This window comes from Lepus europaeus, chromosome 7 (assembly GCF_033115175.1).
Source record: "Lepus europaeus isolate LE1 chromosome 7, mLepTim1.pri, whole genome shotgun sequence".
NCBI lineage: Eukaryota > Metazoa > Chordata > Mammalia > Lagomorpha > Leporidae > Lepus > Lepus europaeus.
This window is the reverse complement of record NC_084833.1, coordinates 16,123,951-16,142,406: the sequence shown is the minus strand read 5'-3', so window position 1 is coordinate 16,142,406 and position 18,456 is coordinate 16,123,951. Positions and strand designations below refer to the sequence as shown.

The window sequence follows — 18,456 nt, the reverse complement described above, 5'->3', positions numbered from 1 at the left end:
ACTTACGTATTTTTCTGCTGAACTACAATCTTTTTTTAAACATTCTTTTTGCTGAAATTTTTATTTAGTGTGGCTTGAAGCATCTGACTATAATGTAATTTAAAATACATTTGCTCAAAAATAATAACTAAAATGTTACATTTTAAAAAGTTTAACTATAGGGGCGAAACACCCTGCTTATCCACCTCAGCAATGAAGAAAACAGAATGCGTACTTCTCTAAACACTAAAATAAAATTATCACATAGGCCTTTCTGAGTATTTATCCATAAGATTTGAAATGAATCTGTCAAAGAGATATCTTCACTCCTATGTTCATTTCAAAATTACTTATAATTACCAAAATGAGAAAACTACCTAATGGAAGAATTAATCAAGTGAATGTGTATTATATCCTGCCATAGTGTAGAGCTTTGAAACAGAATCAGAATCTGTCATTTGCAACAACATAGATGAACCTTAATTTGAAGGAGAAAAGAATGTCATCAGAGCGGCACTCCCCAATTCTGATTTACATGAACTCTACAGTAATGAAGATAGAATACTGTTGGCAGGAGAACAGATATATAGATTTATGGAGAAGACTAGAGAGCTCATAAACAAAGTCAACTTATGTTTGAAAGGGGAGCAAGGTAATACAGTGAAGATAGTCATTTACCCATCAACCCTGGAGCAATTGGATATTTACATGTAAAAGTTTTTTTTAAAAAAATCTTGCATTTGGGCCGGCGCCATGGCTTAACAGGCTAATATTCCGCTTTGCGGCGCCGGCACACCGGGTTCTAGTCCCAGTTGGGGCGCCGGATTCTGTCCCCGTTGCCCCTCTTCCAGGCCAGCTCTCTGCTATGGCCCGGCAGTGCAGTGGAGGATGGCCCAAGTGCTTGGGCCCTGCACCCGCATGGGAGACCCGGAGAAGCACCTGGCTCCTGGCTTCGGATCAGCGCGATGCGCTGGCCGCAGCTGCCATTGGAGGGTGAACCAACGGCAACAAGGAAGACCTTTCTCTCTGTCTCTCTCACTATCCACTCTGCCTGTCAAAAAAAAAAAAAAATCTTTCATTTGGAATATATCTTCCCATTCTCTCCTAGCCTTTAGGGTTTCTGATGAGAAGTCCACTGTGAGTCTAATTGGGGATTTTCTGCAAATAATCTGGAATTTCTCTTGTGCAGTATTTAGAATTTTTTCTTTATGTTTTACAGTGGAGAATTTTATTACAATGTGTCATGGTAAGGATCTTTTCTGGTCATGTCTATCAGGAGTTGTATGTGTTTCCTGTACTTGGATGCCCCTTTCTTTCTCCAAATTGGGGAAATTTTCTGTTATTATTTCACTAAAAAGTCCTTCTAATCCTTTCTCTCTTTCCACACCCTCAGGAGCTCCTAGAACCTATATGTCAGCATGTTAAATAGTATCCTCTAGATTCCCAACAGTGTTTTTTAGTTTTCTAATTTCTTCTTTTTGTGTTTGACCTGACTGTATAATTTCCCATGCTTTGTGCTTTGCTTTCTTTGTCTGATATTCTTTTTATGCTTCACTGATTCTTTTCTTAAGGATTTCCACTGTAGTTTCAGTTGTTCTATTAAATTCTTCTCTTTGAATATTTCATTTTGATTTCCCTTTAAGATCTCAATTTCATGGGAGAAATTTTCTTTCATAACTTGTATGGATTTCAATAATTCGTGCATTTACTTCTGATTACTTCTAAGTAATTCTATGATCAGCATCTTTCTTCTGTTATTTTCCAGGAAAATTTTTTACATCTACCTCTATCATACATTTTTAGTTCAATTTTGTAACTAATGCAATTTTATTTAGATTTTAAGAGAATAAAAAAAAAAACCTGTCAACCCAGAATACTACCCTGCAGAGCTCACGTTTATGAACGAAGGTGAAATAAAGACCTGACATGACTAACAGAAACTGAAAGATCACCCCGTCCAGTCTGCAGAAGATGCTTTAGGGTAGGCTGCAAACAGAATCACAAAAATTTGGTCATCACTATGAAAAAAGGTAAAGGAAGGAAAATCTCCCAGTAAAACTACAAAGAAAATACAAAGTAAAATAGGAATGTTTATGGAAAAATGGCAGAGAAAAGTCATTACTTATCAAAAATCACCTTGAATGTAAATTGCGTTAACTCTCCAGTTAAAAGACATGACTTAGCTGAATGGACTAAAAGATAAAACCGATTTCTTTTCTGCCTACAAGCAACATCTCTCACTAACAAAAATGCATGCAGACTGAAAGCAAAAGGATGGAAAAAGATATCCCATGCTAGCAGAAATGAAAAAAGGGCTGGTGTACCGTCCTGATATCAGACAAAATAGACTTTAACACAAAAACTGTCAAAGAGACAAAGACATTATGTAATGATTAAGGGATCAATTCAACAGGAAGATGTGACTACTATAAACGTATGTGCACCTAATATCAGGCACCTGACTATTTAAGAGAAATGTTAAGGTATGTAAAAGGAGACATGGACTCAAATACATTGTAATGGGGGTTTCAATACCCACTTCCCACAAAGGACAGATCAACCAGACAGAAAATCAACAAGGAAACGGTAGAGTTATTAACACTATATACCAATTGGATCTAACAGATATCTATAAAACTTTTTATCCTGCAGTAAAGAAAACACATTCTTCTCACCTGTGCATGTAACTTTCTCTAGGATTGACCATATGCTAGGCCATAAAGCAAGTCTCAGCAAATTAAAAAAATTCAAATTCTACCATGCATTGTCTCAGACCACAAGGCAATGAAGCTGGAAAGCAACAGCTCAGGAATCTCCAGGACATATGGAAACTCATAGAGACTGAACAACACGCTCCTGAGTGAACAGTGTGTCACAGACTAAATAGAAAGAGAAATCAAAAACTTTCTGGAAACAAATGAAGATGACAATACAACATATCAAAACTTATGAGATACAGCAAAGCAGTGTTAAGAGGACAGTTTATGCCAATTGGGGCATATATCATGAAACTGGAAAGGGAGCAAATAAATGAACACTCAATGCATCTCAAGGATCTAGAAAAACCAAACCCAAAACTGGTCAGAGAAAAGAATACTCAAAAGTAGAGAAGAAATCAAAGTGATTCAAATTGGGAAATTGGAAGTCAAACAATCCTGATTAGCAGGTGACTTGATTCCATATATAGGGAATCCAACAGACTCTACAAGGGAGTCTTCGAATTCACAGAAGAGTTTGGTAATTTAGCAGGATATTAAATCAATGCACAACAATCAATAGCATTTTATACACAGACAATGCAATGGCTGAGAAAGAACTTCTAGGATCAATCCCATTCACAATAGCTACAAAAAAATCACACAGAGTTGAATACATCAGCATAATGTGCCATAACTTGGATCAGCTCCAGCTAGCATAGATCTTCAAGAGTGGGAAAAGACACACAGAAAATGATTTTTCACCAGGAAGGAGGCAGGATAATGGTTTTTTGATCATACTTCCCAAAGGGTCTGATTCCATATAGTATCACACAGAGAATATCTCACTGGTCTGACTGGCACTCACAGAGAACACATGCAACAAAATAACACAGTCTCCTAAAAATTAACAGATTCTGGAGATTTGGGAGCATTTGGGAAGGAAAACCCAGAATTTTCAGTTGGGTTGACTGCTAAAGGTCTTCCTCATTAAATGCTAGTGAGTAAAGACTAGCAAATGGAACTGATTCAGAAGAGTAAAGTGCAGAGATACAAATCAAATCCACTAATTCACACATTTATCCATGATTCTCACATCTTAAATTTTGTTAAATTTAGCTATCTCTTTCTGAAAATTTACTCAATTCTTCTGTATAATTCACACAGCTTATGTAGAAATGCCTCATTTTGTTTGGAGATATAGTATAACCCATATTTTTGGAGAAGTTCACCAACATTTTGACACAGAAATTAAAACATAGGTTCACTTTTTTTTTTTTTTTTGTATAAATCCTGATCGTCCTATCCATGCATGGACCCAGGCAGTTGAGACTTCTTGACCTCAGCAGGTACTCCTTGTACCTTCATGTACGTGAATTCATTGTCCCTCCAATGGATCTCACATTCGGGTACTCAAGAGTTGGTGCAGTTTTAAAAATCATGGTAGGCCGGCGCCGTGGCTCAACTGGCTAATCCTCGGCCTTGCGGCACTGGCACACCGGGTTCTAGTCCCGGTCGGGGCGCCGGATTCTATTTCGGTTGCCCCTCTTCCAGGCCAGCTCTCTGCTATGGCCCGGGAAGGCAGTGGAAGATGGCCCAAGTGCTTGGGCCCTGCACCCTCATGGGAGACCAGGAGAAGCACCTGGCTCCTGGTTTCGGATCAGCAGGATGCACTGGCCGCAGTGGCCATTGAAGGGTGAACCAACGGCAAAAAGGAAGACCTTTCTCTCTGTCTCTCACTATCCACTGTGCCTGTCAAAAAAAAAAAAAAATCATGATAAATATACACGTCTATTCTGAAATGATGCTGCTGTAAATGAGTATGCCATTTAATTTCATGCAGCTTTTGTTATCCCGTTTGTGAAATGACAGACTTTTAACTTCACTAATAGCTGTTATATTAACAGAGAAGAGCATGAAGTTCTGACAATGATGTAGAAATTAAAGATAAAACAATTAAATAAATCTGCACAGACAAGGAAGTCCTGCGTGATTAAAAAATAGAGGTAGTGAAGTCTCAAATATTTTCTACATCTTCAAATCCACATGCTTGAGAAATACCCAAGATGTACTTTGCCTAGGTGTTTAAATATTTGGCAACTAAAAAAGAAAAAAGAAAAACAACAAAAGAAGGAACCTGACCTTTTCTCAACACATATTGAAGCATCCTCCTCACCTTCCAAGTCTCATGCTAACTACCAGTATTTCTCCTAGTTTGGATAAACTCAATATTTGTACAAGTAATTGTCACTGAAAGATGGAAATAGTGAATCCATAGGTAACATTAGGAATTAAATGCATTGGAAGGAGAATGATTCTTAGGATTAATGAATGAACTTTCAGAATTGGAATTTCACACATTATAGTGTGAAATTGGGTGCATTGGTTGGATAGGAAACAGGGAATAATTTTGATTAATGGGCTCTCAGGGTTCTTTCTTTTTCCTTTTTTAAATTATTTATTTATTTATTTTGAAAGTCAGAGTTACACACAGAAAGAGAAGGAGAGTCAGAGAGAGAGAGAGGTCTTCCATTTGCTGATTTACTCCCCAGTTGGCTGCATTGGCTGGAGCAGCACTGATCCGAAGCCAGGAGCCAGGAGCTTCTTCTGGGTCTCCAACATAGGTGCAAGAATCCAAGGACTTGGGCCATCTTCCACTGCATTCCCAGACCATAGCAGAGAGCTGGATCAGAAGTGGAACAGCAGGAACTCGAATCAATGCCCATATGGGATGCCGGCACTGCAGATGGAGGCTTTCACACTATGCCATAGAGCTGGCACCAGGGTTCTTTCTTATATCAGTCCATAGATGAAATGATTCCCATGGTTATAGGTTTTTCTTTTAGGACCACATCCTCTGAAGATTAACCATGTTTATGGCTTATAATTCCTATTGAACTCATTGCCCTCAGCTTATTCTTTTAGGGAGGTTGTTCTTGAAACTTCAGTTTTAAACAGTCCCAAAGAGAAAAATATCATTTGTTTTCCCTGATCGGTGACAACTGAGCGCCAAAGAGGAAACCTGTTAAGTTAAATGGACACTATAAGCAACAATGAACTGATCAGCTCCTGTCCTGACTTTAGATGTACAATGTAATACTTTATCCTTTTTAGTATTTGTTGTTGTTGTTGTTGTTCTAGTACTATTAGTTGAACTCAGTAATTAACACACAATTATTCTCAGGTGTTTAAATTTTAACAGAAAAGTGATCCCTGTTAAATCTAAGAGTGGAAAAAGAGAGGGAGGAGATGAACAATTTGGAACATGCTCAATCGGACTGGCCGCAAATGGTGGAGTTAGAAATGTGCCAGGGGATTCCAACACAATCCCATCAAGATGGCATGTACCAATGCCATCGCACTAGTCCAAGTGATCAATTTCAGCTCACAATTGATAGCTCTGATAGGTCTAAGAGTCAAAGAGATCACACAAACAAGACAAGTATCTGCTAATACTAACTGATAGAATCAAAAAGGGAGAGAAAGATCCAACATGGGAAGTGGGATACACAGCAGACTCATAGGATGGCAGATGTCCTAAACAACACTCTGGCCTCAGAATCAGCCCTCAAGGCATTCAGATCTGGCTGAAGAGCCCATGAGAGTATAGCAGGCATGGAAAGCCAAGATATCATGGAAAAAAAAAAAAGACCTAAATGAATGATCTCTGTGAGTGAGATCCCAGTGGAAAGAACGGGGCCATCAAAGAAGGAGGTACCCTTCTCCGAAGGGAGGAGAGAACTTCCACTTTGACTATGACCCTATGGGAATAAGATCAAAGTCAGCGAACTCTAAAGGCTTCCATAGCCCTGGCAACTCATGACTAGAGCTTAGGGAGATTACTGACGCCATGAACAGGAGTGTCAAATTGTTAAATCAGCAACAGGAGTCACTGTGTACTTACACCCCATGTGGGATCTGTCCCTAATGTGTCGTCTAAAGCGAAGTGATGCTATAACTAGTACTGAAACAGTATTTTTATACTTTGCGTTTCTGTGTGGGCACAAACTGATGAGGTCTTTACTAATTATATACTGAAGTGATCTTCTGTATATAAAGAGAATTGGAAATGAAAAAAAAAAAAAAACCTGGTGTTAAAATGGAAATGGCATAGAAAATTAATTAATTTAAAAAAATTATGTAGGATCTCTGTCTTTAATGTGCTGTACATTGCTATTTAATGCTATAATTAGTAATCCAATGGTAGTTTTTTCACTTGATGTTGCTATATGGGCAAAATGTTGAAATCTTTACCTAATATATACTAAACTGATCTTCTGTATATAAAGAGAATTGAAAATGAATCTTTACATGAATGGAAGGGGAAAAGGAGCGGGAAAGGGGAGGGTTGCGGGCGGGAGGGAAGTTATGGGAGGGGGGAAGCCATTGTAACCCACAAGCTATACTTTGGAAATTTATATTCATTAAATAAAAGTTTAATAAAAAAAAGAAAAGAAAAGAAAAAAAAAGAAATTGAAAGAATTGAAAGCTGAGGCATCTAAAAGACTGGCATTGTGATCTAGCTCGTAAAGCATCCCATTCGGGCTCCGCTTTATCTTTGATTCTTCGCTTTCCAGTCTAACTCCCTGCTAATGGCCTAGGAGAATCAGAGGAAGATGGCCCACGTCACTGGGCTCCAGCACCTATGTGGGAGACCTGGACTAAGCTCCCTGGATCCTGGCTTAAACCTTGTCAGCCCTGGCCATTGAGGCTATCTGAGGAGTGAACCAGTGAATGGAAGATCTCTCTCTCTCTCTCTCTCTTTCTCTCTCTCTGTTTCTCTCTCTCTCTTTTTGTGTAACTCTAATTTTCATATAAATATAAATCTTTAGGCAGGTGGCATGGCTCACTAGGCTAATTATCTCCGACCTGTGGCGCCAATACTCCATGTTCTAGTCCCAGATGGGGCACTGGTTCTGTTCGGTTGCTCCTCTTCCAGTCCAGCTCTCTACTGTGGCCCAGGAAGGCAGTGGAGGATGGCCATGTGCCTGGGCCCTGCACCCACATGGAAAACCAGGAGGAAGCTCCTGGCTCCTGGGTTCAGATCAGCACAGTGCACCGGGCGTAGCGGCCATTTGGGGGGTGAATCAATGGAAGGAAGGCCTTTTTCTCTGTCTCTCTCTCTCTCTCATTAACTCTGCCTGTCAAAAAAAAATCTTCAAAAAAAAAAAAAAAGACATCTGGTGGATGGTGTTGTGGCGTAGTAGGTAAAGCCGATGCCTGCTTTGCTGGTCCAAGTTCAACAGCTCTGCTTCTGATCCAGGTCCCTGCTAATACACCTGGGAAAGCAGCTGTAGAAGGCCCAGTCATTCATGTGGGAGATACAGATTCAGTTCATGGCTCTTGGCATTGGACTCGCCCAGCCTTGGCCATTGTGGCCATTTGGGGAGTGAACCAGCAGATGGACGATTCTCTCTCTCTCTCTCTCTCTCTCTCTCTCTAACTCTGCCTTTCTAATAAATGACTTTTTTGAAAAAAGAGAGACATCTGTCAATGAATATTTCTTGTGCATTATTCACTTATATGGCAGTGGCATTAATATCAGAAATACCTTACGGGGTGAAGGATGACTTCTGATTTGCTCTTCTTTCTAGGATTTAAGGAATGCTACAGAAGTTCTCATCTGGTCCTTTATATCTGATACACACTATAGCACAAGGCAAGTAACCATGAGAAATATGTCAGCTTCGAAGTACATGCAGAGGCTGGGAAACCAACTTGAGTTACACTAAAACTAAACAAATAAACTAAAAAACACTTTAATTGAACAGAAGGGGTCACTGGAGCCAAACCTCTGTAGCCTGGCTTTCATATTCTTATACTCCAATCAAAGAGAACCATGGTACTATTTTGAATGTCTTGTATCATTGTCGGCTCTGAACTCAAAATTAACTATCTTTGAAATGTCTTGGTATTCTAACTCACTATTCAAAAGCTATAGAGGCACAACAGTTTTTTTTTTTAAGTATGAAAAAGACTTTTGCATAGTTTCAGTGCAATGATTATTTCTTAGTGGGACCCAAGGTACAATTCAATCACTGATATATGGGTCTGAAATTTTATTTAATTCTGGAACATTGTCAGATACTACAATTTTCTACTGCAATTACTGGCAGTATTGTTCTCATCAGCTAGTGACATTAATAATACTACTATTTATATATCTTTCTGGGGCTGCCATTGTGGCACAGTGTATTAATCAGCTGCCTGTGATGCAGGCATCCCATAGGAGCACTGGATCCAGTTCTACCTGCTTGGCTTCTGAGCCAGGTCCCTGTTATTATGCGTGGGAAAGCAGCAGAAGATGGCCCAAATCATTGGGCCCCTGTTGCTCATATGGGAGATCTAGATGGAGTCCCCAGTGCCTGGCTTTGTCCTGGCCCACCTCTGGCCATTGTTGAAGTTTGGGAACTGAACCAGAGAATGGAGGGGCTCACTTTCTCTTTGTCTTTCTCCCTCCTCTATCTCTCCCTGTAACTCTGACATTTAAATAAATAGATAAATGTTTAAAAATATCAAAAGTCTTACAGTATGTTAGTTGGCTATTGGTCTATCTATTTAGCAGTTACCCTTTCTTGTTACTAAAGTATTATGAGCTGCTTTACATTGCCACAGCCCTACAGATAAAGGCACCTCATTGCACATTGGACTTACTGTCAATATTACAACTGCATCCACCTTTTCTCTGACATTCATTGTTTTCTTCTGCCTGCTATTCTAGAATCTCTTCATTCCTTTTAATTCCAGAGAGCAAAAATATAGGTAAGTATCATCATTTACTGCTTTCACAAATCTTTTCAAAACAAGTTTATGTCCCCCTTTCCTGTAGGCTTACACTGTATTAGTGAAGGCAGTATCTTTTGTGCCTTCAACAAAACATAGTTCATGAGTTCTGGTCTTAAACAACAATGTCCTCATCACTCTGAGTTTTCTCTCCTGATACTATGTCAAGGAACCTGGGGATCTTATTTTCATTTGTTGAGTCTACTGTGATAAGCAGAATATTGGCTCCAAATAAATAACTGCTATCACCCTGGAAGCTGCTGATATAATAGTTTACATGACAAAGAAGAATTAAGTTATAAGTAGAGTTAGGTCCTTTAATCAGATGATCTTTTTAAGATTTATTAATTTATTTGAAAGGCAGAGTTATAGAGAGGCAGTGGCAGAGAGAGAGAGAGAGAGACAGAGAGAGAAAGAGAGAGAGGTCTTCCATCCCCTGGTTCACTCTGCAACTGGCTGCAACAGCCAGAGCTGTGTCAATCTGAAGCCAGGAGCCAGGAGATTCTTCTGGGTCTCCCACATGGGTACAGGAGCTCAAGGACTTGGGCCATCTTCTACTGCTTTCCCAGGCCATAGCAGAGAGCTGGATCGGAAGAACAAGCAGGACTTGAATCAGCGTCCCTATGGGATGTGGGCACTGCAGGCAGCAGCTTCACACACTATGCCACAGTGTTGGCCCCTGATTCTAATTTCTAGAACTTCCACAATATAGTACAAGTGATTTAGTGGATTAAACAGTAGGAAATAATTACCTCATTGTTCTGAATGTTGAAAGCTTGAGATCAAGATATGAGCAGATTGGCCTCTCCTGAGAGCTACGAGGAAAGCATGTTCCATGCCTGCATGCTTGCTCTTGAGAATTGACTGACAATCATTGGCAGGATTTGCTTTGGTTAGGTTTATCACTGGGATTCTGCCTTCATTTTCATATGGGATTCTGTGTGTGCGTGTGTGTGTCTGTCTCTAAGTCTAAATTACTCTTTTATTTTTAAGATTTATTTATTTATTTGAAAGGCAGAATTACTGTAATTGCTATAAATTTATAGTGTTGGCCGGCGCCGCGGCTCACTAGGCTAATTCTCTGCCTTGTGGCGCCGGCACACCGGGTTCTAGACCCGGTCGGGGCACCGATCCTGTCCCGGTTGCCCCTCTTCCAGGCCAGCTCTCTGCTGTGGCCAGGGAGTGCAGTGGAGGATGGCCCAAGTCCTAGGGCCCTGCACCCCATGGGAGACCAGGAGAAGCACCTGGCTCCTGCCATCGGATCAGCACGGTGCGCTGGCCGCAGCACGCTACCACGGCGGTCATTGGAGGGTGAACCAACGGCAAAAGGAAGACCTTTCTCTCTGTCTCTTTCTCACTGTCCACTCTGCCTGTCAAAAATAAAATAAAATAAAAATAAATTTATAGTGTTATTGATGGAAATTTTACCCTGAAATATAAAGAATATGTAAAATGTAAACACAAAACTATAATTATTCTTGAAATGCAAAATATTCATTCCTAAACAATAATAGATGATCATTTTCTCAAAGTTAGGAAATGAATGTACTGGTACAATAAAATTATGATGACTTCATTTTTAAAACATATATTTTTATTTCAGAAAGGGAAAGAGAGGGAGAGATAGAAGGGGCGAGAGAGTCTCCCTATATGCTAGTTCACTCCTCAAATGTTTGGAAACCTAGGACTCAATCCAGGCCTCAACATAAGTGGCAGAGCACATGAATTTACACCATCACCTACTGCCATCAAAGATTCATATTAGCAGGAAACTGGGGACTCAAACCTAGGCACTCCAATATGGGGTGTGGGTATCCCAAGTGGTGTCTTAATGCTTGCCTTAAATTTAATAACTATCACATAATTTAGCAATTTATAAATTGAAATTGCACTCCCAAATAAAAATACTCAAGATTAATTGTCTATATGGAAAGCATACACACAAGAGAACTAACTGAAGTAAGTTTGAATGTTAGCATCCATATGAGGAGACACTGTAGTCCAATGGGGAGTGACAAAAGGTGGTATCTATTACCAGTGTAGAATTATAATTTTCATCCACTGATTTTGAATTGGTTATCAAGTTAATCTTTTATGGATTGAAATAAACTTCTGTTATAAAGTCTAAAAATGTTCCTCTGTGCTCTCACATTCTTTTCTAATCTGTTATATATTTTCAAATTTCCTTTCATCAACTGGTTGCACTTTTTATTTCTAGCCCATACAAATACCTCTATTAATTTGAGCTATACATGTTTCAGTTACCATAGCCTTATATCATAAACAATTTCTATCATTGTTATGATTCAAGAGGAAACTTAATGCTCTCTGCAAAAATGTAAGGAATAATAGTTAACAGAAAAAGACAGATTGTTAAAAAGATACAGGAAATGTCAGCGCCTTCTTAAGATGGAGTCTCCTTCAGAAGAGAGAATATTTTTTTTTCTGTTCCCCTACTCTTCTATAAAGAAGCTAAGTATCCATCAAAAGCAGACAGTCCACTTAATCAAGAGTCATAGTATAATGAGAAAAGCCACCACAGTGAGGAAAAAAAGAAGAAAAAACCAAAGCATATCTCTATAATGCCAAGCAACAAACACAGAAACCGAGGAAACAAGAACAAGGAAGACATTAAGACACCCCCAAATGAAGATGACACATCAATTCAAGATTATGGAGATGATGAGATAGAAGAAATGCAAGATACAGATTTCAAAAAATTTGTGATAAGAACATTTAGAAGTTCTCAAAAACAAATTCTTGAACTACAGAAATCCTTACTGGACTGGATAGAAAATCTCTCTTGTGGAAATGAAATCTTAAGGAGGAATCAACATGAAATGAAGAAACTAGTATAACCCAAAATTGTGATATTGAAGAGAGATCAAAATGAAATGAAGAATTCAATAGATGACAAACACATCTGAGAGCCTTATAAACAAAGTTAGTGAAGCAGTAGAGAAAATATCAGACTTAGAAGATAGAGCACAGGAAAGTATACAATGAAACCAAATAAAAGAAGAGGAAATTATAAAACTAAAAAAATATTGTTGGGAATCTACAGGATACTATTTAAAACCCAACATTCAGGTTCTAGGAGTTCATGGAGGCATGGAGAGAGAGAAAGGATTAGAAGGCCTTTTTAGTGAGATACTAGCAGAAAACTTTCCAGGATTGGAGAAGGACAAAGACATCCAAGTACAGGAGACTCATAGAACCCCTAATAAACATGACCAAAAGAGATCCTCACCATGACACGTTGTAATCCAACTCACAACAGTGAAATAAAGAAAAGATTCTAAAATGTGCAAGAGAGAAATGTCAGATTACTCTCAGAGGATCTCCAATTAGACTCACAGCAGGCTTCTCATCAGAAACCCTACAGGCTAGGAGAGAATGGCGAGATATAGCCCAGGTACTAAGAGACAAAAGCTGCTGGCCCAGAATATTATATCCTGCAAAACTCTCATTTGTGAATGAAGGTGAAATAAAGACCTTTCATAGCAAATAGAAATTGAAAGAATTTGTCACCACTCGTCCAGCCCTGCCAAAGATGCTTAAAGATGTATTACACACAGAAACACAGCCATCGATTTGAAAGAAGTTAAAGGAAGAAAACATCCCAGTAAAAGATCACAAGGAGTTCAAAGCATATATTAGAAATATCTTTGGGTAAAATGACAGGACAAAGGTACTACTTATCAATAGTCACATTGAACGTTAATGGCCTCAACTGTCAAGTTAAAAGACACAGACTGGCTGAATGGATTAAGGAACAAAACCCATCTATTTGCTGCTTACAAGAAACACATCTTTCCAACAAAGATGTATGCAAATGAAGGGAAAGGTTGGAAAAAGTTATTCCATGCCAACAGGAACCAAAAAAGAGCTGGCATAGCCATCTTAATATCAGACAAAATGAACTTCAACACAAAAACTGTTGAAACAAAGAGGGGCACTATATAATGATTAAGGGATCAATTGAACAGGAAGATGTAACTATTATAAACGTATATTCACCTAATTGCACACATACATATGTACATACACACAGACATACATACGCAGACATGTGTGTATAGAATTACTATCTGAAGCTTTTAAGATAATTTGAATCTGGCGGTTTCAGCTGAACTCGGAAAAGCAATTAAGTAGATGATCAGAAATGACAGTGCCATAATATTTAAATTACTAATAGACAAAACCATTTGAAAGAGGGAAACATTGCCGTGATGAGAATATAAATGTGGATACATAGATGGGTAACTATTCGCAGAGAAATCTAGAAGTCAACATAAAGAACAGCAGGGAAAACAGCTGGCTAAGTCATAAGTGAAGCTAAACAGGCAAGAGATCCGGATTCACAGCAGGGAACAACAAGGCAAGCAAGGAGCTTGCACATTTCTGGTCACCACATGCTGGATCTCTCGACACAAAACAAACCAAACAGAGACTGGTTTATGTGTTCCCATTGCATCATTACAAGAGGGAAATTATCTCCATGCCTCAATATAGGCTTGTATTAAATCCATAATGAACAGATCATATCCCCTATTGAATCCAAACAAGGAATTAGAATTTGAAGCCTCCACTCATCGTGTGTCATCTGAGATCAACTTCTTGCTCCACAGTCTCCTCATGGCATTTTTCACCTCTGCATTTCTCAGCGTATAAATCAGAGGGTTCAGCAAAGGTGTTCCAATTGTATAAAACACTGCTATCATCTTATCCATGGGGAAAGTGGTGGCAGGGCGTGTGTATATGAATATGCAAGGACCAAAGAACAGGATGACCACAGTGATGTGAGAGATGCAGGTAGAGAGGGCTTTTCTCCTCCCTTCAGCGCTGTGGTTCCTCAGAGAACGCAGGATGATGACATAGGAGAACATCAGCAAGACAAAACTCACTGTGCAAATGGCCCCACTATTGGACACCAGGAGTAGGTTGGTCACATAGGTGTCTGCACAGGCGAGCTTCAACAAGGGCTGCAAGTCACAGAAATAGTGATCAATTACATTAGGACCACAGAAAGGTAACCTCAAGGCAAGGGAAATCTGAGCTAAAGAATGCACACAGGACCCCACCCAGGCTAAGGCCACCAAGATGGTACAGACCTGGGGGCTCATGATGGTCATGTAGTACAAGGGCTTACAGATGGCCACATAGCGGTCAGCAGCCATGAGGACAAGGATGAAGATCTCCAGGCAGCCAAAAAAATGGGACGTAAAGACTTGGATAATGCATTCACTGAAAGAAATAATCCCTTTCTCCAAAAGTGCATCTGCAATGGTTCTGGGGGCTACGGAGGTAGAGAAGCAGGTATCAGATAAGGATAAGTGAAAAAGGAAGAAGTACATTGGACTCCCAAGTGCTCGGCTGGTCTTGATGGTAACAATAATCAGCAAGTTCCCCAATATTGTTCCCAAATAGAAAAACAAAAATGTGACAAACACCATTTTCCTCCTATCAGGATCGTCTGTCAACCCCAGTAGAATGAACTCAGTCACATTATTATGCAGCTTCATGGCTTCATGAATGAGGAGAAGGGACAAGGGTGAAAGGGTATACCTGCAAAAAACAAAGGGATACATTTGTGGTGTGCTAAGTGATGTTATGAAATATTTTCATCAAACTTTAAAATTCCTCATCAGAGAGATTCTGTCTGAGATTTCTTAATGAGTCCCATCAATGGTTGTTTCTCAATTTGAGTGACAAGTTCATAAGGTTATTATGCGCAGCAAATATGCTTATGAATGTAACGTTCTCCTATAGCCTTCTTTGAATACAAGACCTTGTCAGTTTGGGGAAGGTTCTGATTGATTTGGCTAACTCAATTTATGTAACATCAAGTTGTACACCTATTTTAGTATTAGCTTCAGTGTTACTATATCCAGTAAGCATCAGGGTCCACGTTTTAGATGGCGCATCACTCATCATTTAGGATGAATTTATCTGTTTTTGGAGAGTTGTGATATAAAGTCACTCATTACTGCTCTTCTAAAGAGAATTTATACATATTGGGTACACTAAATATGTAGGCATGTTTATACAAACATATCTTATTTGTACTAGATAATGTTGTCTGCTTCTCTGCAGAATTTCTCCCAAACATTCCACCTTCAAAAAAGGAAAAGAAATGTTATAGCCTCTAGATAATCTGTCCACTTAGTTGCTAATATTTTACCCATTCCCTTTCTGATTTCCCTCTGTTTTATTAAAAGGAAAGCATACAACACTCAGAATCTTTGAGGATTCATTTAAATCAAAAGAAAGATGGGTATTACTGCACAATTTTTCACAGTTTTGCTATTCAGGATTTTAGATTTTGTGACTGGATCAACGATTTTAGAAGTGCGTAGTGTGAATGAATAATGCTGGTTTTAACATAGTTGAATATAGTATAATTTTCATCATTCAGGTATCCAAGAGCATCCTTCTCTGTCCACCAGTCTTAGAACACAGAGATTCAGAAGCGGTAGTCAGGGCTGGTTTTACAGAAGAGTGATAGTAAATAATCAGTATCAGATTTGTTATTCAATTTGTTTTCTTTCTTGGAAAATTCAGTGATTATTCAACTTTGATTTTTTTTAAACTTTTATTTAATGAATATAAATTTCCAAAGTACAGCTTATGAATTACAATGGCTTCCCCCCCACCATAACTTCCCTCTCACCCGCAACCCTCCCCTTTCCCGCTCCCTCTCCCCTTCCATTCACATCAAGACTCAACTTTGATTTTTTATAGTTTTATTTACTTATTTGAAAGAGTTACGGAGAGTTTTTTTTTTTAATTTACTGCTTCAATTTTGATTTAATTTTTAAAACATTTTGCCATAATCACTTCAAATGCAGATACTATATATATATATATATATATATATATATATATACAGAGAGATAATATTTTCATTGAAAACAGGGAGGCAAAATATATATGCAGGTACAAACATAAACTTAGGTATAATCTGTTTAAGTATAACCTAGAAGTTACATGTAGCCTATGTTTTCCTTTTTTAATACTGCATATACTGTTCATGCTTTGCGTTGGAAGGAGTAGTTGGGCAAAGCACGGAACATGCTAGGCAAATTACATACACATTCCCTAAAATCATTTTTACCTCTCCTTTTATTTATTTTCTTTTCTTCAATAGACTTGATATATGATATATCAGTAAATTCTCTTGGGAAAATATCTGAGAAGGTTAACATTTGGGGATTTCCAAGGAATAAAAATAAACAGTTCTGGACTCCGTTATCATTGGCAAAGATATTTTCCCATAAGGGAACAGGGATGGAATCTTAATCATTAAAATAGGCTCATTTTTTCATTTGTTCATTAAAAGGAGTGATCATAGAGACCTCTAAGAGACTTTTGCTGCTCTGTAAGGACTTTCCTGTATTCTTCCTTACAACATTACATATAATTTCTTATGTGAAAAACATGTGTGTATTCTTTCAACTTCTTTTCTGAGGTAATAAATATGTGATTTCTTCTTTATATATAGTTTAATTTTATTAATATAAGGAGAATATATTTTATGTATTTCATAGGTACTATTCTTAGACAGAAACTATACTTCCCTCCTTCTTTTTCCCTCCCTCAATCCCCCTCCTTCATTCTTTCCTTTAATTTTTGAAGACATAATTTCAATCAACGCTCTATTCATAGGCTTAAAGCATTACTAGTCATGATATTCAAAAGTAAAGAAAAGAAGTAGAAATACCACAGTTCCACAGGAGTATGAACAAGGGATAAAAACAGCAATCAAATCTCAAGCTATTCATTTCATTCTTTTACTTTTTATTATATGTTAACTACTATATATCAGAGAAAACACATGACATTTGTCTTTTGGGGACTAACTATATTATTTTCCAGTTACCTCCATTTTGTTGCAAAATAAATATTTTTTTTTCTAATTATAACAGCCTTTGGAGACAATATGTTGCGGAAGTCTTTTTAATCTCCAAGTGTGTGACTTTGGTCATACATCTGACTGTATAACTTTTCATTTCTATACTAATAATCTGATTATACTATCAGTTGCTGGCAACAGCATTTACTTTATACATCTGGATGTTGATTTTTGAGGTAACTGAAAACCTTACATAGACATAACCAAATTAACCTGGTTCTCCTTTCAGGTTCTCATCAAATATTAATGAGTTGTTCAATCCATAGTCAATAATCATCTTGGAATTTCTATCCATTTTCATCTACTTCACCTACTTCAAAACTTCATGACCAACTCTAGAGACCTCTAAGAGACCCTGTAAGGGCTTTCCTGATTTGCTTTCTTATAGTAGTTCATAAAAAAAAACTGCTTAAATTAAATTATGTGTGCATTTTTTACTTCTTCCCTGAAATAAGAATATTGGAAATCTGCATTCTCAGAAAACTATTCTGTATTGCGTGTACAGATAGATATTAGATATACTTAGTGTTTTTAAATTGAATATTTTATCATATTATGATATAATGATAATCTAATATTTTACTACTATTCTTTGTGCAAACCAATTTATATTATTTCTATTACTATTATTGTTATTACTGGGGCTTCCCATACATTGTACATGATAAAGAAATATGATCCTGTTTTGAAAATCTAAAATAAATATCTTATGTTGGATTTGAAATAGCTTATTGAATAAATATTATAACGTGGAGTAGAAGGTGTTGTGCTCTGCAGAACACTCATTGTCATGAATGACACTGGAACTCTGATACCCATAAACATGGCTATCTTAATAATTTGTTGTTGGGGCCAGCATGGTGGCATAATGGATTAAGCCATTGCCTGCCATCCCAGCATCCCATATTGATGCCAGTTCAAGTCTTGCCTTCTCTACTTCCTATCCAGTACCCTGCTAATGCACTTGGGAATGCAGTGGAAGCTGGCCCATGTCCTTGGGCCCCTGCATCTACATGGAAGTCCTGGATAAAGCTCCTGGCTCCTGGCTTCGATCTGGCCCAGCTCTGGCCATGTGGCCAATTG

At 38.2% G+C, this 18,456-nt stretch overlaps 1 protein-coding gene across 1 annotated transcript; it reads right to left on the bottom strand.

The window, feature by feature from the left end:
• Positions 1-14,050: 14,050 nt before the first annotated feature.
• On the bottom strand, positions 14,051-14,983 carry LOC133764296 (olfactory receptor 4C11-like). The gene has a single exon (XM_062197966.1). It carries the CDS (start codon positions 14,981-14,983, stop codon positions 14,051-14,053), a length of 933 nt encoding a protein of 310 aa, XP_062053950.1.
• Positions 14,984-18,456: the final 3,473 nt, after the last annotated feature.